General features: G+C 49.3%; 1 protein-coding gene across 1 annotated transcript in view; it reads right to left on the reverse strand.

Moving 5' to 3' along the window:
- Positions 1–890: 890 nt before the first annotated feature.
- ttc22 (tetratricopeptide repeat domain 22) overlaps positions 891–23,686 on the reverse strand; it is a 29,282-nt gene continuing 6,486 nt past the window's right edge. Inside the window, exons 3-7 of the mRNA XM_070886055.1 lie at positions 21,939–22,054; positions 17,511–17,629; positions 5,293–5,454; positions 2,678–2,830; positions 891–2,096 (exon numbers count right to left, since the gene is read on the reverse strand). Of these exons, the coding sequence (XP_070742156.1) occupies positions 1,599–2,096; positions 2,678–2,830; positions 5,293–5,454; positions 17,511–17,629; positions 21,939–22,054 (1,048 nt within the window). The 3' untranslated portion in view covers positions 891–1,598. The remainder of the gene's footprint in view (positions 2,097–2,677; positions 2,831–5,292; positions 5,455–17,510; positions 17,630–21,938; positions 22,055–23,686) is intronic.

Raw genomic sequence — 23,686 nt, forward strand, 5'->3', positions numbered from 1 at the left:
GGGCAGCGTGAGACCGGGCCTGCAGCCCGGCACCCAAAATGGGATGGCACGACCGCGCTAGGGCCGCCATATTGGTACCGACCCGAGGGTCGGCAAACCAGTAATGATGGTGGCGTGGGGAGGTGCCGTCCTCCCCTTTAAGTACCGCCCCAAGAGCAGATTTTGCTGGTGTTGACATCCGCTCGCTATCGTCGAGGCCCACGGGGCAATTTCCCCCACAAGGCGGTAAGCGGTCGGCACGGGGCAGTGAGGCGTCAACGCGTACGGCGATGACGTCATCGGCGGTTGTGTGGTGGCCCATGGGGCTACATCCGCAAACTCCAGGGAAATTTCCCGGGAGCCGCCCCCGCCCCTCACCCCAGCTGGGCGAAAACTCTCTTCCGTTCCATTAGCGCCTCCCGGAGGCACTAACAGGCCTCTTTAAAAAAAAAAAGGGCACTTTTGCCCCCACGATGTTGGAGAATGGCTGTAGGTGCCCGAAATCAAAGAGATTCAGTCTCGCCAGAGTCTTGTGTTCTTACTGGATATAAAAACGTTAAAATAAATGATCACAGAACTGCAGACCCACAAGACGACCCATGTTGTAAGATTAATACAGTCATGTACAATCTCTCTTTCTGTCCTCTCGGAGTTGAGTGAAATGAGTGTGAGCAGTTATTGAAGATGAATCAATGGTCACAAGTCACTTAGCTTATTACCACAACTCATGCTCCTAAACAGTGAGATAAGGCCATGAGTGTTATAGCTGATTAAAGCTAACCCCTTTCACCTCTTAAGATCTGCAATGTAATGGTCTGCTGTCTGCCAGTTGTAGCGGTCCAGAGCAGAATGAGTTTAGAGCAGTCTTTACCCAGACTATAGCACAAAACAGTTCATTGCTCAGCCCAAACTCATACTGAATTAGTAATTTTTCTCAGAAAGTTCCCAAAGTGGCTGGTGTAGGAAATGGAAAGGTCAGATTGATATAGTAGGATGTGTTCTACTGAGTTTGGAACTGAGTCACATTCACATTATTGGGCAAAGTAGATTGTGCTTTATTCTTTGATTAACCCATACTAGGCCTGGCCTGGGAGATGCTGACAAAAATTTAGCATTTCCCTGAGGTTTTACACACCAAAATATTTCCAATAGGATATTCTGTAAAACCAGAAAGACCTTGGGGACTGAGACAGCTGATACTCTTTAAAGAAGTTGTCTAACTAAGTCATATTGCTCATTCCTGCACAACATTGTAGTCTAAGAAATAGCATTATATAGTTAGAAGGTGCATGAGCGTGTGCAATCCGGTTAAAAAAAATCACTTTGAAAAAGCTGTCCTTGAACTGAATTCTGCTGGTGTGATCACTGATTGGGTACTTTACACCAAATACACTTTTAGCAATTCAGTCAACAGAGAGGCAAAATGATTGTAAAAACATGATATTGGATTACAATTTGGCTTCAGACCATCCAAGGTTTGTTCCATCTGAAGATACACCAAGAGGCACAAAAGGCAAGGTTTGTCGACAATCTGAGTCCATCGGTTTCAAGTACTGTATTTATCTGGACAAGTGGAGGGGGTCTCACACCATCCGTTGCTTATCTGACTTCTTGTTAACTCAGGTATGTTCAGGGTTCATCGTTTCTAACAGTAACTTTACTAGTTGCAGCTTCCCAGCTGTGATCATAGCTCTGGAGAGCTGTAAAATCTTCGGCATATGGTTTCGACAAACTGAGCGCAGTTCCTGTCTGACTCTCTCCATTCGATATTTTACCTCAGCCTTTTCCACCCATACTTCCACCTCGTGGATAACCATCTCCTCACTGGATTTTCCTTGGATGAACAGTGACAGTAGTGACTCCATAAGGCAGCGGAAGCTCTCGGAATACTGGGATCCTACATCATCGAGTTCAATTGCCTGCTTGAAGCACTCAACTGCATTGTGTTCCTCACCTTTGACCTGTAAACACTTTCCTCTCAGGAGCTGGATCTCAGGCAGGGTGTCTCCCAAGTCATACTCCATGGCTTTGGCAAAGAAAACTAAAGCACTGTTTAGTGCACTTTCATCCACCAATTGGAGTTCCTGCACAGCATCAACACCCATATAGTAACACACCTGTTGACAATATGGAATTAGGTTACTATTGCACAAAGGACAATGAAATGAGTGGATGGGTGGGAGTACATACAAGACTGCAATCAAATCTACATGTCTAGAGATGGTCATAATCTACAAGAGCCATAATCCATAGCAGTTTGTTAGTCATTAATTCAATGTACAACGATTGGAGGTATATCCCTGCCTACTATGCATTAAATATATCAGCGTATTGAGCCGCAGCATCGTCAGCAGTGGCCACCTTCAAAGCCATTTTCTATCATTACTTTATGGTTTATCAACATCAGACTCAAAAGCATCGACCTGACCAGCAGGATTGGGGCGAGTTCAGATTGAACACCCTTCTTACAGCCTGCCCGATTTTACACTTCACTGACTTCAAAACAGACGCCCGACCTGAACTCACTCAATTCTTGCTGGATGGATTAGGTCAAAATCAGGGTTCTAGAGCCAATTACTGAATGAAAGCATAGCTTCCCTGACCTGATTTATGGCTGCCTACTGATTATGGTGTAGTGTTCATATTCCTGACAGAAAGAACATTTAAACTTCACAAAGTTCATTCACTCAGTACTCACCTGTCCCATATCCAGGAATGTTTTTAGGCAGGGGTACACAGGCAGTATCATATCCAAATCAGCTTTTGCTTTAGTTAGTAGTTGTCTGTCTGGCACTCCACTCTGACCCATCTTGACACGCTCAAGGTCTCGAATATACAGTTTTATATGAATCTGGGGGCAAGGAACATGACGCATAAAAATGTAAATTCTGTGGCGCGTTGAGTAAGAGTGCTATCCTTTCATCTCTGAGATTGGAGTTAAATCCTCCACTCTCTGTAAACTTCAACTCACCCAAAATGATGCTGCCCTTATCCAGTCCTGCACCGGGTCCTGCTCACTTGGTACTCCTGTCCTTGCCGATCTACATTAGCTTCCAGTTCCCCAGCGCCTCGAGTGTAAAATTCTCATCCTTGTGTTTAAATTCTTTCACGGTCTCGCTCCTTATCTATAACCTTCCCTGGTCCTATACATCCCACCACCACCTCTTCCAAAACTTCTGTACCTGATTTTGGCTTCTTGTGTAAGCCTCTCTCTTTTTGCCCCACCATTGGTATCCGTGCCTCCCCCCCATCCCTTGCAAACCCTTCCGCCTCTCCACCTGCCTCTTGTCTTTTAGGACCCTCCTTAAAACCTCTCTCTTTCATCAAGTGTTTGGTCACCCTTTCTAATATCTCCGCCTAATGTCCAGTTTTCTCTGACTACTCCTTTATGAAGCACCTTTCCTACTTTAAAGGAACTACATAAATGCAAACTCTTGTAGTTAAATCCAGCCCAGACTGAACCTTATTATTGTCCATAAATGTGCTACGAACTTCAGCAGCTCCAACCTGGGGCTATATTTTCTTCTGTTTTCTAATTTTAGCAGAAATCATTACCCAAATTGTTTACATTTTTGCTAAAAATAATAGTTCTTAATGGTGTAGTCCACCACCCAGCCTCCCGCTGACTGCATGATCGAGGCTGGGTTCTTGCCATGCAGGGAGAAAATCTGTATCCTACTATTCCCCGACAAATCCCATCTCCGTACTGCAGGTCAAAGCCGCCTTCAGTAACACTATCAGCTGTCTCCAATACACCCACACCCCCTCACACCCACACCCCTCTCACACACCCACCCCCTCACACCCACACCCCCCTCACACACCCACACCCCCCTCACACCCACACACCCACACCCCCCTCACACACCCACCCCCTCACCCTCACACACCCAAACACCCTCACACACCCACACCCCCTCACACACCCACACTCCCTCACACACCCACACCCACACCCCCTCACACACCCACACCCCCTCACACACCCACACCCCCTCACACACCCACACCCTCACACCCACACCCCCCTCACACATCCAAACCCCCCTCACACAGCCACACGCCCCTCACACCCACACGCCCCTCACACCCACACCCCCCTCATACCCACACCCCCTCACACCCACACCCCCTCACACACCCACACCCCCTCACATCCCTCACACCCCTCCCCCTCACACCCACACCCCCCTCCCCCTCACACCCACACATCCCTCACCCCCCTCATCCCTCACACCCACACACCCCTACACACCCACACCCCTCACACACCCACACCCCTCACACACCCACACACCCCTACACACCCACACCCCTCACACACCCACACCCCCTCACACACCCACCCCCCATCATACATCCCCCTCACACACCCACCCCCATCACACACCCACACCCCCTCACACCCCCCACTTACACACCCACCCCCCTCACATACCCACACCCCCTCACACACCCACCCACCCCCTCACAACCCCCTCACACACACCCCCGCCACCCCCTCACACACACCCACACCCCCCTCACACACCACCCTCACTCCTCACACCCACACCCCCTCACACACCACCCTCACCCCTCACACACCACCCACATCCACACCCCCTCACACACCCACCCACCCCCTCACAACCCCCTCACACACACCCCCGCCACCCCCTCACACACACCCACACCCCCCTCACACACCACCCTCACTCCTCACACCCACACCCCCTCACACACCACCCTCACTCCTCACACCCACACCCCCTCACACACCCACCCCCCATCATACATCCCCCTCACACACCCACCCCCATCACACACCCACACCCCCTACTTACACACCCACCCCCCTCACATACCCACACCCCCTCACACACCCACCCACCCCCTCACAACCCCCTCACACACACCCCCGACACCCCCTCACACACACCCACACCCCCCTCACACACCACCCTCACTCCTCACACCCACACCCCCTCACACACCACCCTCACCCCTCACACACCACCCACATCCACACCCCCCTCACACACCCACACCCTTGTCATACACCATCCCCTCCTCACACAGCCCCCCTCCTCACACACCACCAGACGCAAACAGCTTTTACATTGTTGATGGTGATAACCAATGTTCATTGTCATTCTTTTCCCCCTGTGTGTGGGCCCTTTAACTGGCTGCGTGGCCCATTCCAATCTTCGTGCATGCGCGGTTATTCCCATGGAAAAGCCGGTGAGCAGCCTGTGCGGGACCTCCAGACTGCTGAACGGCTGCACAGCTTAACGGGAACGTTAGTGACAACTAATGTTGGAAGTAATATACCTTCGCCCTAGTGCAGTAAGCTTGCCAGTTTGTTCCCGGGTCTGGAAGAATATTCAAGGCCATGTTACAGACACCAATTGCCATGTCCTGTTTTCCAAGGAAGTGAAAAACTTTAGCCAGCCGATTCAGGATGAATGCGTCCATTTTTGCTGTTTCAATAGCCTGTAAAATGAATAGGAGAAAAGAAAATTAAATTTGTGTATTTTAAGAGCTATTGAATTATTACTTTCTGTCTGTCTTTAACCAAGAAGTTGATGGAAAACCACCTAAGTCAGATATCCGATTTCCAGGAACAGCAGAAGAGAAGTGATGAAGATGGTAAATTAAATCTATAATATATTAAATTTGCAAAGTCCTTATTTAGGCATCGCGTTCTGTCATGACTCTCCATGGCATCTCAACAGGATTGTCCCATTATAAAGCTTCTTGTCACATAGAGATGCATGTAGGTGCACATTTCTACCACTAGATGGTGTTTCAGAAGCCCCGGACGTTGCAGATCCCATCCCTATATCTACAACATCATTAATACACTCTGAATTGGTCTCAACCCAGTTCTGCTGGCTGTTCATTTCAGTAGCAGAAATTGGAACTAACTTTGTAATCTCACTCAGTGCCCACAAGTTAACCAGTGTGCAGAAATGTAAAAATGGCACAGTGATGCAAAAGGGAGTATTCGTTTGTGTTTTGGCTAAGACAGACTCTTGGGGCTGAATGGGAAGGCTTTACCATGGATTTGACTTGCGCTATACTTAAGCAGGGAGTGCTCAATGATGGCATTCAATGGCCAAAATGGAAACGTGTTCCAATCTGCAATAATAGCATACCACATCTTGATGAGGATAAAGAAAATTATTTATTTTGAAAACAAAAGTGTTTATTGAACACTATAATGTATCCAAACAATGATGCTTTTTTGGATGCAAGATTTTAATTTGGGCAGTTATTGTACTTATGATCTTAGAGGTGTAGCAACACAAAATTGTTGGCATAACTCGTCAGTTGGCAATCTGATTGTGAGCCACATTTTCCGGGCCGGGCCGCTGCACACTGCTCCCTCGAATAAGCCCGGCCTGCTGATAATCTTACAGGCCAGGACCGCGCCGATTTCCGGCACGGGCCAGGACCATCAGCAAGCCGGGGCCATTTGAGGGAGCAACGTACAGCAGCATACCACTGCAGGGAGCAGCGCCTGCTGCTGCAGGATGGCAGCGGCTGACTGCAGTGCGGGCAGGTACAGGAGGAGCGGCGAGGTCGGGCTGAAGCAGCGGCAAGAGTTCATAGAGGGATGTGATCGGGGCTCAAGAGAGGTGAGAGTTCGGGGCCCAGAAGAGGCGAGGGCCCAGGGGCAGCATGGGCCACACTGCGATATGTGTGCTCACTAGATCCGTGCAGCAGAGCTTGGTCTCCAGTCGTCTTGGTTAATCCTTGCCACTGGACCAAGACCTAGCTCTGTCAAGCCCATGTGGTGGCTGGTGTGCAACGGCCACCACACATTAAAAAAAAATCCACGCACAGGCATCTTCCACCCTTCAACATGTAGTTCGGGATCTGGAATATTAGGTCCTTCATTGAAACCCCTATGAACTCATTCATTTTCGGCATGGAAGCAAGTTTCGAGGGACTGCCTATGATGATGAATACACTCTGAGGTAAATTTGCTTTGTCCTGAATTTCTGTGGGCAACACCATAGAAAGAATGAAGAGAGCCATGGAAGTTCTGCATCTGATTTTAAAAAGGTTACATGCTCTTAAAACAGTCTCTGATTTGTCACACTGCTTGTCTGACATCCAGTACTAGATGGGCAGAAATTTCCTTCAACTAAATTTTGGGAAGACCGAAGCCATTGTCTTTGGTGCCTGCCAGAATCTCTGTTCCCTAGCCACCGACTTCATCCCTCACCCTGGCAATTGTCTGAGGCTGAACCAGACCATTCGCAACCTTGGAGTCGTATCTGACCACGAGATAAGCTTCCGACCACATGTCCGCTTCATCACCCACACCGCCTACTTGCACCTCCATAACATTGCCCAACTCTGCCCCTGCCTCAGCTCATCGGCTGCTGAAAAACTTATCCATGCCTTTGTTACCTCTAGACTTGACTATTGCAATGCTCTCCTGGCTGGCCTCCAATCTTCAAGTAATGAGGAACAATATAACCAAATTGAGAAGGATTTAGATATTTTAGTAACTGAGCAAACAGGTGGCAGATACAATTCAGTACGGATGTGCTAAATAACAAATATGGGAGCAAGGGACCAAACAGGGAATAGAGAGGATAATTTTCTGTGTCCTTGGGCAGGTGTGGGCAGAAACTTGGGTGAGAAGCCATTTTGCTAGCTCCCTGCCATTTACTGATCCATATCGATCTTCTGGCTTCGACTAGACACCACAACTCTTTTGGTTGGATAACAATAAAACAGTTAAGTCAAGTGCCCTCCAATCTGGGGGACACTCCAAACATTTTTCAATTGCACTTTTTTTTTGTTTTTAAAAAAAATGTTTGTGATTTTTTTTGGGCAATAAAATCATAAATTTTACAAGTGCCCCCTATAAAAGGGGAGGGGACACTAAAAACAACGGCAATTAAAACAAATTAAACTTTAAAACATAAAATCAAATTAAAATTTGATTGCCGGGGGTGATGATGCACTCCAGTCCCTCCGGCGCCCACCTCTCGCGGAAGGCCGCGAGCGTACCGGTGGACACCGCGTGCTCCATCTCTAGGGATACCCTGGCCCGGATGTAGGCACGGAAGAGAGGCAGGCAGTCGGGCTGAACGACCCCCTCGACCGTCCACTGCCTGGACCGGCTGATGGCAGCCTTGGCCGTGCCCAGGAGCAGTCCTACGAGGAGGCCCTCGGACCTATCCGCTCCCCTCCGCACAGGGTGCCCAAAGATCAGGAGTGTGGGACTGAAGTGCAGCCAGAAATTGAGGAGCAGCCCCTTTAAATAATGAAACAGGGGCTGCAACCTCGCACACTCCATAAAAACATGGAACACGGACTCTTCCAGACCGCAGAAATTGCAGGCGGCCTGGGAGTCCGTGAACCGACTTAAAAATTTATTGCACGGGACTGCTCCGTGCACCACCCTCCAGGCCAAGTCCCCGATAAATAGTAGGAGGACTCCCGCGTAGAGTGCCCTCCATCGGGAACCCCCGCCTCCTCCGGACGGCAAGATGGTACGCCATGGCGTGCCCGGACAGCAGACGAGGATGGCAAAGTTGAAAGTGTGCAGGAGCAGCCCGTACAGGAAACCCCTCCACGCAGAACTGAAAGGCACGGAGGGGATTTCCCCGAGACGGCTCAAGTTGTGAGGCGCCGGGCTCCCGAGGGAGGTTCCGGGGTTTGGCGCCGATGAGGAATTCCGTCCGGACGGGGGTCAGTTCGGACGGGATGTCCCCACGTGCTTGAGCCTCCTCGACACACCTAACGGAGTCAGGGCCCAGTGCTGTTTTTAGCGACTCGATGGCGTTGGCCGCGCGGCGGACGTCGGCCAAATTTAGACGCCGCGCCAGCGGATCTGGCGCCATCCAGCCCGCTCCTCCGCCATCGAGCAGGTCCCTGACCCTGGTCACCTCACCAGCCACAGCCCTCTCGTCCGACTGCCACCTAAAACCTCGGTCGTGGAGGTACGGATTCCCGAGCAGCGGCTCCTGCAGGACAGCTGCCACTCCAGCCGGTGGAGAGCTGCGCTTGGTGGAGACTTTGTTCCAGACCCTGGTGAGTTCCTTGTAAAAGACAGGCAGCTCCCGGAGGGCGGTCCTGGCACCCCCCAAGCTCACAAACAGGAGCTGCGTGTCATAGTTGAGGCCGTGCTGCTGGCGGAAGAAATACGTCGCCAGCGCACGCCACCTAGGAGGGGGCTCGACGTAAAGGTATCTCTGCAGGGTCTGAAGACGGAAAGTCGCGAGCTGGGTGCTGACGCACACCAACGACTGACCGCCCTCCTCAAGCGGGAGACTCAAGACCGCGGCAGAAACCCAGTGCTTCCTGTTGTTCCAGAAGAAGTCCACCAGCTTCTTCTGTATCCTGGCGACAAACGCAGGGGGATGGGTCAAAGTGACCAGCCGGTACCACAGCATAGCGGCCACCAGCTGGTTTATGACTAGCGCGCGACCCCTGTAGGACAGCACTCGGAGCAGTCCTGTCCAGCGCCCTAGGCGAGCGGCGACCTTGGCCTCCAGCTCCTGCCAGTTCGCCGGCCAGGCTTCCTCGTCGGGGCTAAGGTAGACTCCCAGATAGAGGAGATGGGTCGTGCTCCAGGCAAAAGACTAGACACCACAACTCTTTTGGTTGGATAACAATAAAACAGTTAAGTCAAGTGCCCTCCAATCTGGGGGACACTCCAAACATTTTTCAACCGCCCTTTTTTGTTTGTTTTTTTTAAACTTTTTTTTGGTGATTTTTTTTGGGCAATAAAATCATAAATTTTAGAAGTGCCCCCTATAAAAGGGGTGGGGGACACTAAAAATACCGGCAATTAAAACAAATTAAACTTTAAAACATAAAATCAAATTAAAATTTGGTTGCCGGGGGTGATGATGCACTCCAGTCCCTTCGGCGCCCACCTCTCGCGGAAGGCCACGAGCGTACCGGTGGACACCGCATGCTCCATCTCCAAGGACACCCTGGCGCGGATGTAGGCGCGGAAGAGAGGCAGGCAGTCGGGCTGAACGACCCCCTCGACCGTCCGCTGCCTGGACCGGCTGATGGCAGCCTTGGCCGTGCGCAGGAGCAGTCCTACGAGGAGGCCCTCGGACCTACCCGCTCCCCTCCGCACAGGGTGCCCAAAGATCAGGAGTGTGGGACTGAAGTGCAGCCAGAATTTCAGGAGCAGCCCCTTTAAATATTGGAACAGGGGCTGCAACCTCGTACATTCAATAAAAATATGGAACACGGACTCCTCCAGACCGCAGAAATTGCAGGCGGCCTGGGAGCCCATGAACCGGTTTAAACATTTGTTGCACGGGACTGCTCCGTGCACCACCCTCCAGGCCAAGTTCCCGATAAATAATGGGAGGACTCCCGCGTAGAGTGCCCCGCCTCCTCCGGACGGCAAGATGGTACGCCATGGCGTGTCCGGATGGCAGGCAAGGATGGCAAAGTTGAGAGTGTGCAGGAGCAGCCCGTACAGGAAACCCCTCCGCGCAGAACTGAAAGGCACGGAGGGGATTTCCCCGAGACGACTCAAGTTGTGAGGCGCCGGCTCCCGAGGGAGGTTCCGGGTTTTGGCGCTGATGAGGAATTCCGTCCGGACGGGGGTCAGTTTGGACGGGATCTCCCCACGTGCTTGAGCCTCCTCGATGCACCTAATGGAGTCAGGGCCCAGAGCTCTTTTTAGCGACTCGATGGCATCGGCCGTGCGGCGGACGTCGGCCTAATTTAGGCACCGCGCCAGCGTGTCTGGCGCCGTCCAGCCCGCTCCTCCGCCATCGAGCAGGTCCCCGACCCTGGTCACCTCACCAGCCACAGCCCTCTCGTCCGACCGCCACCTAAAACCTCGGTCGTGGAGGTACGGATTCCCGAGCAGCGGCTCCTGCAGGACGGCCGCCACTCCAGCCGGTGGAGAGCTGTGCTTGGTGGAGACTTTGTTCCAGACCCTGGTGAGTTCCTTGTAAAAGACAGGCAGCTCCTGGATGGCGGTCCTGACGCCCCCCAAGCTCACAAACAGGAGCTGCGTGTCATAGTTGAGGCCGTGCTGCTGGCGGAAGAAATACGTCGCCAGCGCACGCCACCTAGGAGGGGGCTCGACGTAAAGGTATCTCTGCAGGGTCTGAAGACGGAAAGTCGCTAGCTGGGCGCTGACGCACACCAACGACTGACCGCCCTCCCTAAGCGGGAGACTCAAGACCGCGGCAGAGACCCAGTGCTTCCTGTTGTTCCAGAAGAAGTCCACCAGCTTCTTCTGTATCTTGGCGACAAACGCAGGGGGAGGGGTCAAAGTGACCAGCCAGTACCACAACATGGCGGCCACCAGCTGGTTTATGACTAGCGCTCGACCCCTGTAGGACAGCACTCGGAGCAGTCCTGTCCAGCGCCCTAGGCGAGAGGCGACCTTGGCCACCAGCTCTTGCCAGTTCGCCGGCCAGGCTCCCTCGTCGGGGCTAAGGTAGACTCCCAGATAGAGGAGATGGGTCGTGCTCCAGGCAAAAGACTAGACACACCAACTCTTTTTCAGGGAGTACAAAACAAACATTAGATCAAGTGCCCCCCGATCTAGGGGACACTCCAGACACTAATACCTGCCCTCTTTTTTTGTTTTTTGGGGGTTTTTTATTTTACTTTTATTTTTTGTTTTTTTTGTGTGATTTTTTTGGGCAATAAAATCCTAAAGTTTACAAGTGACCCCTATAAAAGGGGAGGGGGACACAACAAACCCCGGCAATTAAAACATAAAATCAAATTAACATTTGGTTGCCGGGCGTGATGATGCACTCCTGTCCCTCCGGCGCCAACCTCTCACAGAAGGCCACGAGCGTACCGGTGGACACCGCGTGCTCCATCTCTCGGGACACCCTGGCCCGGATGTAGGCGCGGAAGAGAGGCAGGCAATCAGGCTGAACGACCCCCTCGACCGCCCGCTGCCTGGACCGGCTGATGGCACCCTTGGCCGTGCCCAGGAGCAGTCCTACGAGGAGGCCATTGGACCTACCCGCTCCCCTCCGCACAGGGTGCCCAAAGATCAGGAGTGTGGGACTGAAGTGCAGCCAGAATTTCAGGAGCAGCCCCTTTAAATATTGGAACAGGGGCTGCAACCTCGCACACTCCATAAAAACATGGAACACGGACTCTTCCAGACCGCAGAAATTGCAGGCGGCCTGGGAGCCCGTGAACCGACTTAAAAATTTATTGCACGGAACTGCTCCGTGCACCACCCTCCAGGCCAAGTCCCCGATGAATAGTGGGAGGACTCCCGCGTAGAGTGCCCTCCATCGGGGACCCCCGCCTCCTCCGGACGGCAAGATGGTACGCCATGGCGTGTCCGGACGGCAGACGAGGATGGCAAAGTTGAGAGTGTGCAGGAGCAGCCCGTACAGGAAACCCCTCCGCGCAGAACTGAAAGGCACGGAGGGGATTTCCCCGAGGCGGCTCAAGTTGTGAGGCGCCGGCTCCCGAGGGAGGTTCCGGGGTTTGGCGCCGATGAGGAATTCCGTCCGGACGGGGGTCAGTTCGGACGGGATGTCCCCACGTGCTTGAGCCTCCTCGACACACCTAACGGAGTCAGGGCCCAGTGCTGTTTTTAGCGACTCGATGGCATTGGCCGCGCGGCGGACGTCGGCCGAATTTAGGCGCCGCGCCAGTGTGTCTGGCGCCATCCAGCCCGCTCCTCCGCCATCGAGCAGGTCCCTGACCCTGGTCACCTCACCATCCACAGCCCTCTCTTCCGACCGCCACATAAAACCTCGGTCGTGGAGGTACGGATTCCCGAGCAGCGGCTCCTGCAGGACAGCTGCCACTCCAGCCGGTGGAGAGCTGCGCTTGGTGGAGACTTTGTTCCAGACCCTGGTGAGTTCCTTGTAAAAGATAGGCAGCTCCTGGACGGCGGTCCTGACGCCCCCCAAGCTCACAAACAGGAGCTGCGTGTCATAGTTGAGGCCGTGCTGCTGGCGGAAGAAATACCTCGCCAGAGCACACCACCTAGGAGGGGGCTCGACGTAATGGTATCTCTGCAGGGTCTGAAGACGGAAAGTCGCTAGCTGGGCGCTGACGCACACCGACGACTGACCGCCCTCCCTATGCAGGAGCCTCAAGACTGCGGCAGAGACCCAGTGCTTCCTGTTGTTCCAGAAGAAGTCCACCAGCTTCTTCTGTATCCTGGTGACAAACGCAGGGAGAGGGGTCAAACTGACCAGCCGGTACCACAGCATAGCGGCCAGCAGCTGGTTTATGACAAGCGCTCGACCCCTGTAGGACAGCACTCGGAGCAGTCCTGTCCAGCGCCCTAGGCGAGCGGCGACCTTGGCCTCCAGCTCTTGCCAGTTCGCCGGCCAGGCTTCCTCGTCGGGGCTAAGGTAGACTCTCAGATAGAGGAGATGGGTCGTGCTCCAGGCAAAAGACTAGACACCACAAGCACTGATCCGAAGAGGGCAGCTGTAGCCAAATAATGTGGTAATGATAGGGTGACATCATATGTCACATTTTCCTTCATTATCGCCATAACGGCGTGTGTCTGCCCATTTTACCAGTCTATGTCCTCCCCATTGTTTACTACATTTCCGAGTTTCATATCATCTGCAGACTTTGAAATTATGCCTTGTATACCCAGGTCCAGGTCCAGGTCCAGGTCATTAGTTTATATCAAAAAGATAATACCATTCCCAGGGTACATGACAGCACATATCCCTCCAGTCTGAAAAACAACCATTTGCAACCCATCCTTTCTGCCCCTAGCCAATTTTGTATCCATGCTCCCACTGCTCCTTTAAGCTCATTTGCTAACGAGTCTATTATATGGTACTTTAATCAAATGCCTTTAAAAGTCCATATTCATAGCATCATTACCCTGATCCACCCTCTCCGTTACTTCATCAAAGAACTCAATCAATTTAGTCAAACACGATTTGCCTTTAACAAATCTTTCCTAACTTCAGTCCACACTTTTCCAAATGTCAATCAATTTTGTCCCCACCACCAACAGCTGTCTGATTGGCCTTTAGTTGCTGATTTATCCCTCTTCCCTTTTTTAAAAAGGGGTGTAACATTTGCAATCCTTGGTTCTCTACTGTATTATGAACTTGACATTTATCATAACCTTCCTTTTTCTGTTTCATTTCTTTAGTCATATAGGGAGCTTTCGATGCTCTTCCTTTCCTCCTCGTGGGAATATGTGTACCTGAACCATTTCCTCTTTGAAGGCCTCCCATTGCTCATTTATTGTTTTACCTGCCAATCTTTGATTCCAATCCACCTGGGCCAGATCCCTTTTCAACTCACTAGATCCCTTTTCAACACACTTCAACTTTTCAACAAATACGTTGAAATTAAATGATCGTTTTACTATCCCTGGAGAACAACTTTATTTTCCAATGTATTTTAGCTCTATGTTGTAAGGCACAACACTTCCTCCAAGCTAAATCTAACAATATCATTAGTGTTACTGTTTAAAGAAAAATAATGAAGGAAATTCACAGAATCGGAGAGAAAAATATAAAAATTGTATTCAATGTAAATTATATCAAAGATTCTTTGTAATGGCTTGATTTTTAAAGGAGTTCCCCATGGGTTTTTCTAAATTCGGTCCTGGGATGTGGGCATCGCTGGCAAGACCAGCATTTATTGCCCATCCCTAATTGCCCTTGAAAAGATGGTGGTGAGCCGCCTTCTTGAACTGCTGCAGTCAGTGCGGTGAAGGTAAGCCCACAGTGCTGTTAGGGAGTGTGTGCCAGGATTTTGACCCAGCGACGATGAAGGAACGGCAATATATTTCCAAGTCAGGATGGTGTGTAACTTGGAAGGGAACTTACAGGTATTGGTGCTCCCATGCACCTGCTGCCCTTGTCTTTCTAGGCGGTAGAGGTCATGGGTTTGGGAGGTGCTGCCGAAGAAGCCTTGGTGAGTTACTGCAGTGCATCTTGTAGATGGAACACACTGCAGCCAGGGTGCACCAGTGGTGGGGGGAGTGAATGTTTGAAGTGGTGGATGAGGTGCCAAACAAGCGGGCTGCTTTGTCCTGGATGGTGTCAAGTTTCTTGACTGTTGTTGGGAGCTGCACTCATCCAGGAAAGTGGTGAGTATTCCATCACACTCCTGACTTGCACCTTGTAGATGGTAGAAAGGCTTTGGGGAATCAGGAGGTGAGACACTTGCCGCAAAATACCCAGCCTCAGTCTCACTCTTATTGCCACAGTTTTTGTGTGGCTTGTCCAGTTAAGTTTCTGGTCAATGGTGACCACCAGGATGTTGATGGTATGATATTTGTAATGGTGATGCCATTACATGTCAAGGGGAGGTAGTGAGACTCTCGCTTGTTGGAGATAGTCATTGCCTGGCACTTGTGTGGCGCAAATGTTACTTGCCACTTATCAGCCCAAGCCTGAATATCGTCCAGGTCTCGCTGCATGCGGACTGCTTCATTATCTGAGGAGTTGCGAATGGAACTGAACACTGTGCAGTTATCAGCGAACATCCCCACTTCTGACCTTATGATGGAGGGAAGGTCATTGATGAAGTAGCTGAAGATGGTTGGGCCTGGGACACTGCCCTGAGCAACTCCTGCAGTGATGCTCTGGGACTGAGATGATTGACCTCCAACAACCACAACCATCTTCCTTTGTGCTAGGTATGACTCCAGCCAGTGGAGAGTTTCCCCCCCGATTCCCATTGACTTCAATTTTACTCGGGCTCTTTGATGCCACACTCAGTCAAATGCTGCCGTGATGTCAAGGACAGTCACTCTCATCTCACCACTGGAATTCAGCTCTTTTGTCCATGTTGGGACCAAGGCTGTAATGAGATCTGAAGCCACGTAGTCCTGGCGGAACCCAAACTGAGCATCGGTGAGCAGGTTATTGGTGAGTAAGTGCCACTTGATAACACTGTTGACGACACCTTCCATCACTTTGCTGATGATTGAGCTTGGACTGATGGGGCGGTAATTGGGCAGATTGGATTTGCCCTGCTTTTTGTGGACAGGACATACTTGGGCAGGTTTCCACATTGTCAGGTAGATGCCAGTGTTGTTGCTGTACTGGAACAGCTTGGCTAGTGGCGTGGCTAGTTCTGGAGCACAAGTCTTTAGCATGACAGCCGGGATGTTGTCGGGGCCCATAGCCTTTGCTGTATCCAGTGCACTCAGCCATTTCTTGATATCACATCTGCGACAGGTAAATTGGTGAGGACGAGATCAAATAGGTTTTACTCTCGAGTTAGTTCTCTCACCACCTGCCGCAGGCCCAGTCTGGCAGGTATGTCCTTAAGGACTCGGCCATCACGGTCAGTAGTGGTGCTCCCAAGCCACTCTTGGTGATGGACATTGAAGTCCCCACCCAAAGTGCATTCTGTGCTCTTGTTACCCTCAGTGTTTCTTCCAAGTGGTGATTCATCAGCTGAGGGAGGGCAGTAGGTGGTAATCAGTCCATGCTTCACCTGAAACCATGAGACTTCATGGGGTACGGAGTCAATGTTGAGGACACCCAGGGCCACTCCCTCCTGACTGTATAACCACTGTGCCACCACCTCTGGTGGGCCTGTCCTACCGGTGTGATAGGACATACCCAGGGATGATGATGGAGGAGTCTGGGACATTGGCTGGAAGGTGCGATTATGCGAGTATGACTATGTCAGGCTGTTGCTTGACTAGTGTGTGGGACAGCTCTCCCAATTCTGGCACAAGTCCCCAAATGTTAGTGAGGAAGACTTTGCTGGATCGACTGGGCTGGGTGAGCTATTGTCATGTGTGAAGCCGATGCACAGATCGATGCTGGGTACTCCGTCCAGTGTTATTATTCTTATTTCTCATAGGTCTGTTAGGCCATTTCAGAGGGCGGTCAACCATGTTGCTGTGGGTCTGGAGTCACATACATGCCAGACCAGGTAAGGACGGCAGATTACCTTTCCTAAAGGACATTAGTAAGCCAGATGGGTTTTATGACAATCCGATAGTTTCATGGTCACTAATACTGATGGTAGCTTTTTATTCTAGATTTATTTAATTAGCTGAATTTAAATTCCACAGCTGCTATGGTGGGATTTGAACTCTTGTCTCCGGATTATTAGTTCAGGCCTCTGGATTACTAGTCCCGTAACATAACCACTATGTTACCGTCCCCGTGAGACATATATTGTTATAAGATCATTTTTCCAAAACAGTAAGGCACAGAGAAACCCTGAGCTGAATCACCCTACATGCTTCCCAGTTCACAAACTAAAAAGCATCTTAAAAGTTGCCTATGCTCCTGTAAACCAGGTACGAATCGCTCCACAGAACCATATCATATTAAAGGTTATATTATGGGCAGCACCCCTGAAGAAACGAATCACATTTACCTCATCTACCGAATCGATTTTGTTACCCTTAACCAGATCTAGCCTCTTCGTTTGTAGGCATATGAACATACTGCTTGGGGAAGAAGTCCTGCCTATATTTTAGGAGTTATATTCCATTTTCTGTTTACTCCCTCCCTATCCCAATCAATAAGTTGGTAATTAAAATCTCCTAGAACAATAATTTTATTATTCCTATCCCTGGCTATAACCAACTAACAAGACCTCACCTGTCCATAACAATCGAGTGGGTCAGTCCCAGAATAGCCACAATCATGAACTGCCATTGGAGTAGTGGGGAACGAGTCCTTCCGCTCCAGCATCATCCCCAAATAACACCAGGCAAGAGCTGGGAAAGAGAGAACAAAATGAACACACAGATAATGGCGAATGGCTGCTTATCATTGAAGATCATAGTTATAGTAGAAAATAGTTATCCAGTTTTGCAAATGTTGCTACACTGTCCACAGTAACATCCAATTTCCACCTTTCCCTCACCTTCACATGGTCCATCTCCGACTCTTCCCTTTCCTTCCTCAACTTCTCCGTCTCCATCTCTGGGGATCGGCTTTCGACCAGTATCCACTATAAGCCCACTGACTCCCACAGCTACCTGGACTACACTTCCTCCCACCACGGATCCTGTAAGAACTGCATTCCATTCTCCCAGTTTCTCCGTCTCCATCACATCTGCTCTGACAACGTCATCTTTCACACTAGTGCCTCTGATGTGTCTTCCTTTTTCCTCAACCGAGGATTCCCCTCCACCGTAGTTAACATGGCCCTCGACTGCGTCCGTTCTATTTCTGCACCTGTACTCTCATCCCTTCCCCTCCCTCTCAGAACCACTACAGGGTTCCCCTTGTCCTCACCTTTCACCCCACCAACTTCCACATTTAACGGATCATTTTCGCCACCTCCAGTGTAATCCCACCACCAATCACATCTTCCCCTTCCCTGCCCTCTCAGCATTCCGAAGGCACCGCTCCCTCCACGACACCCTGGTCCATTCTGCAGTCACCCCAAACACCACCTCCCCTTCCCACGGCACCTTCTTGTGCAAGTGCAGGAGATGCAACACCTGCCCTTTTACCTCCTCCCTTCCCATTATCCAGGGCCCCAAACACTCCTTCCAGGTGAACAGCGATTTACTTGTACTTCTCTCAAATTAGTATTCTGTATTCGCTGCTCACGATGTGGTCTCCTCTACATTGGGGAGACCAAGCCTAGATTGGGTGACCGCTTCGCTGAAAACCTCCGTTAAGTCCGTAAGTGTGACCCCGAGCTTCTGGTCGCTTGTCACTTTAATTCTCCACTTCACTCCCACTCTGATATCTCTGTCCTCCAACTCCGCCACTGTTCCAATGAAGCTCAATGCAAGCTCAAGGAACAGCACCTCATCTTTCGTTTAGGCACTTTACAGCCTTCTGGACTCAACATTGAGTTCAACAATTTCAGACCATAACCTCTGGCCATCTTTGGCTCCCTTTCCCTCCCACTCATTTTATGTTTTTTTTCTTCTTTCTTCTCTTTTTTTTTCTCTTTGTCTATAATGGCAGCTGGTCATTACTACGCCATTCACACCCTATCCAGATTTCTTTTTCTAACCTCAATCATTACCATTTCAATTTGGCCCATCATCCCTTTTGTCTCTCTAATCTCTCCTGCCTTCCACCATATCACAGACCTTCCTTTTTGTTCTTTTTCCCCCTCACCCTTTCAGTGCTTAAGAATGTGCTCTTTTCGAACATTCGGCAGTTTTGATAAAGGGTCGTCGACCAAAAATGTTAACTTTGTTTTTTTCTCCACAGATGCTGTCTGACCCACTGAGATTTCCAGCATTCTCTGTTTTTATTTCAGATTCCAGTATCTGCAGTATTTTGCTTTTGTAATGGCAAATGCTGGTGGATGTCCTGGCACAGTAAATTATTGATCAATATCAATGCACTTATACAATATGCAAGATCTATGAGGATGTTGCCTGGACTGGATAATTTTAGTTATGAGGAAAGTTTGGATATGCTGGGTTGTTTTCTTTGGAACAGAGGAGGCCGAGGGCAGACATAACTGAGGTGTATAAAATTCTGTGGGGCCTAGAAAGAGTGGATAGGAAGGACCTATTTCCCTTGGCAGAAGCGTCAACAACCAGGGGGCATAGATTTAAAGTCATTGGTAGGTGGTTTAGAGGGGAGTTGAGGGGAAATGTTTACACCCAAAGGGTGGTGGGAATCTGGAACTCACTGACTGAAAGGGTGGTAGAGGCAGAAACCCTCATCACATTTAAAAAGTACTTGGCTGTGCACTTGAAGTGCATTAACCTGCAGGGCTACGGACCAAGAGCTGGAAAGTGGGATTAGACTGGATAGCAATTTGTGGGATGCCACGATGGGCTGAATGGCCTCCTTCTGTGCTGTAAATTTCTATGATTCTATGAATATGTATATCATGAATCCATTCGGAGAAAATTTTAAATGGCATAAAGCTTGACCGATAAGCTACTTATTTAAACGAACTGAGTAAGGTGTCTTCCATAGAATTTTAGAAAAGTACAACACAGAAGAAAGTCATTCGGCCCATCGAGTCTGTGCCGGCTCTTTCGAATATCAGTCCCCGCCTCTCCCCCCGCCCCCGCTCTTTCCTCATATTCCAATATTTTTTCTCCTTCAGGAATTAACCCAAAATTTTAAAAAACATCAATCTAGAAGTATTCCAGATATCAACTGTGTCTTTCACAATATAAGTACTTACTTTTCACTAAAGTGTTGAAACAATTGATTCCGGCAAGACCTTCATTTAATTAATACACAGAAAACAGCAAAACAAGCTCCAAAACAACAGCACTGACTAGTGGCAGAATCAGAAAAACAAAACTATGCGCCCAGTACTGAAACACTTCCAAAATCCAGATTACAGATCCACAAAGAAACCTTTTCCCGGTGGAACTATACATTTAGATTTTTTTTTATAAACGAAAGTACTGTAATTAGCTTGGCCATGAAACAAGTATCACTGCCTTTGTTCAACTTTGAGGGAGTAACCTTAAAGAAAAAACAAGCTTCTGGAATAGACATCTAATAAATCTAGCCCCGTTTTTAACCCAGGCGGGCAGGAGCCAAGGAGGGTGGCAAACCCACCCAACCTCAGCAGTGTGGGACCTGTGCGATTTTAGTTCCCAGGCATCATCTGCATGTCCCTCTCAAAATTGTGACAATTGGCAGTCGATCGGGAGCAAATTGTTGGGCAGCAGGCCACCACCAGTGACCAAAGGAACTGTCCCCGGGGTGGAGGGAGTCTCTGGAGGAAAGGGGTGGGACGTAAGAACATAAGAAATAGGAGCAGGAGTAGGCCACCTGGCCTCTCGAACCTGCTCCACCATTCAATAAGATCATGGCTGATCTGAACATGGACTCAGCTCCCCTTCCCTGCTCGCTCTCCATAACCCTTTATTCCCTTATCGCTCAAAAATCTGTCTATCTCCACCTTAAATATATTCAATGACCCAGCCTCCACAGCTCTCTGAGGCAGAGAATTCCATAGATTTACAACCCTCTGAGAAGAAATTCCTCATCTCAGTTTTAAATGGGCGACCCTTATTCTGAGACTATGTCCCCTAGTTTTAGTTTCCCCTAGGAGTGGAAACATCCTCTCTGCATCCACCTTGTCAAGCCCCCTCACTATCTTATATGTTTCAATAAGATCACCTCTCATTCTTCTAAACTCCAATGAGCAGAGGCCCAACCTTCTCAACCTATCTTCATAAGTCAACCCCCTCATCTCCGGAATCAACCTAGTGAACGTTCTCTGAACAGCCTCCAATGTAAGTATATCCTTCCTTAAATACAGGGACCAAAACTGTACGCAGTACTCCAGGCGGGTAAGTCTCCGGGATATTTTAACCACCCGCCTGCCCGATTACTGCCGGGATCCCTTGGCACCATCTCGTAGAAGAGCATGGGAGTTATCCCCAGTGTCCAGGGCCCAAACATATCCCTCAATCAACATAACATAAAAAACATAAAAACATAAAATGTGGCCCTTCTGTTTGTATATTATAATATCAGCCCACTGGGGAAGGTTTAAGATGAAATAGCTGCTGTATCTGCTGTAACAAAAACTGTTTGATTACAATATCATTCTTACAACTTTTAATCTTGGTTTTTAATTAACATTAATTAAACTGGAATATATCTCTGAGTCTGTATAAGGCCGAACATTTAACTGATTTAGCTCCTGTTTAACTCCCATACAGTACTAGTTAATCTATTGAATCACCTCCGCCCTTGACAGTAGGTCCTGCCACCTCCCCCCTCCTGGCCCCACCAACTGGGTCTCTAAGGGTACAGAAGACCTCTATTCTCACCCTTCAAAACACTAAACGTCATATTTCACTGCTGTTCCATTTCCTGGTCTAATCAGCTGCAGATCTGACAGATGAACAGAATGAGATGGAGCAATGGGACCAAGAAAAATGCAAACTAGCAGAAGTAATATTAAATGAGCTTCACAATACCAAGGTTTTGTGGCGTTCCCTCACATTTATTAGAAACTTTAACAACACAGAAAATGAAGATCTGTACGGGGTACAATATGGGGTTGATCTGATTCTCCATTTGTATTTCTGACAATTAAAGAGAGAGGTTTACCACCTCTTGCGCTACCTCTATATTGAGCACTGTCGGACTTGAGAACCTCCCGCAGCAACACCAACGATCTGTTGAAAGACAGCAGGCGCTTATAAGCAGGAGCGTCCTTGTTCATTGACATTCCATCCAGTCTACCAGAGGAAAAGGAAGAAGAGGAAGAGTTTACAATTTCTGTCTTGGATTAAATAAAACAACTATCATAGAATCATAGAATAGTTACAGTACAGAAGGAGGCCATTCGGCCCGTTGAGCCCATGGCGGCTCTCTGCAAGAGCACCTCAACTAATCCCACTCCCCCGCCCTTTCCCCGTAGCCCTGCAATTTTTTTTTCCACCAGGTACTTATCCAAAACTCTTTTGAAAGCCACGATTGAATCCATCATCCTCTCAGGCAGCAGTGCATTCCAGATCCTAACCACTCGCTGCGTAAACAAGTGTCCCCTCATGTTGCCTTTGGTTCTCCTGCCAATCACCTTAAATCTGTGTCCTCTGGTTTTCGACACTTCTGCCAATGGGAACAGTTTCTCTCTATCTACTCAGTCTCAACCCCTCATGATTTTGAACACCTCTATCAAATCTCCTCTGAACCTTCTCTGCTCTAAGGAGAACAACCCCAGCTTCTCCAGTCTATCCGCGTAACTGAAGTTCCTCATCCCTAGAACCATTCTTGTAAATCTTTTCTGCACCCTCTCTAAGGCCTTCACATCCTTCCTAAAGTGCGGTGCACAGAATTGGACACAATACTTGAGGCAGAACCAGTGTTTATAAAGGTTCATCATAACTTCCTTGCTTTTGTATTCTCTGCCTCTAGTTATGAAGTTCAGGATCCCGTAAGCTTTTCTAACCGCTTTCTCAACCTGCCCTGCCACCTTCAACGATTTGTGCACATATACCCCCGGTCTCTTTGCTCACACACCCCCTTTAGAATTGTACCCTTTAGTTTATATTGCCTCTCCTTGTTGTTCTTCCTATCTAAATGTACCACTTTGCACTTTTCTGCATTAAATTTCATCTGCCACATGTCTGCCCATTCTACCTATGACATCTTGAAGTCTATCGCTATCCTCCTCACTATTCATTAGACTTTCAAGTTTTGTATCATCTGCAAATTTTGAAATTGTGCCCTGTACACGCAAGTCCAAGTCATTAATATATATTAATATAGATCAAGAAAAGCAGTGATCCGAGTACCGACCCCTGGGGAACACCACTGCGTACCTTCCTTCAGTCCGATGAACAACCGTTCACCACTACTCTCTGTTTCCTGTCACTGAGCCAATTTCATATCCATGCTGCCACTGTCTCTTTTATTGGGTTTCAACTTTACTGGCAAGCCTATTATGTGGCACTTTAACAAACACCTTTTGGAAGTTCATGTACACCACATCAACCGCATTGCCCTCATTAACCCTCTGTTACCTCATCAAAAAACTCAATCAAGTTAGTTAAACACAATTTGCCTTTAGCAAATCCGAGCTGGCTTTCCTTAATGAATCCACACTTGTCCAAGTGATGTTAATTTTGTCCGGATTATCGTTTCTAAAAGCTTCCCCGCTACCAAGGTTAAACTGACTGTAGTTGCTGGGTTTATCCTTACACCCTTTTTGAACAAGGGTGTAACATTTACAATTCTCCAATCCTCTGGCATCACTCCCTATCTAAGGAGGATTGCAAGATTATGGCAAGTACCTCCGCAATTTCTACCTTTACTTCCCTCAGCGTCCTACTTTAAGTATAGGCAGCCTTTCTAGTACCTCCTCCTTA

The sequence above is a fragment of the Pristiophorus japonicus genome, chromosome 8, assembly GCF_044704955.1.
Source record: "Pristiophorus japonicus isolate sPriJap1 chromosome 8, sPriJap1.hap1, whole genome shotgun sequence".
NCBI classification, from domain to species: domain Eukaryota; kingdom Metazoa; phylum Chordata; class Chondrichthyes; family Pristiophoridae; genus Pristiophorus; species Pristiophorus japonicus.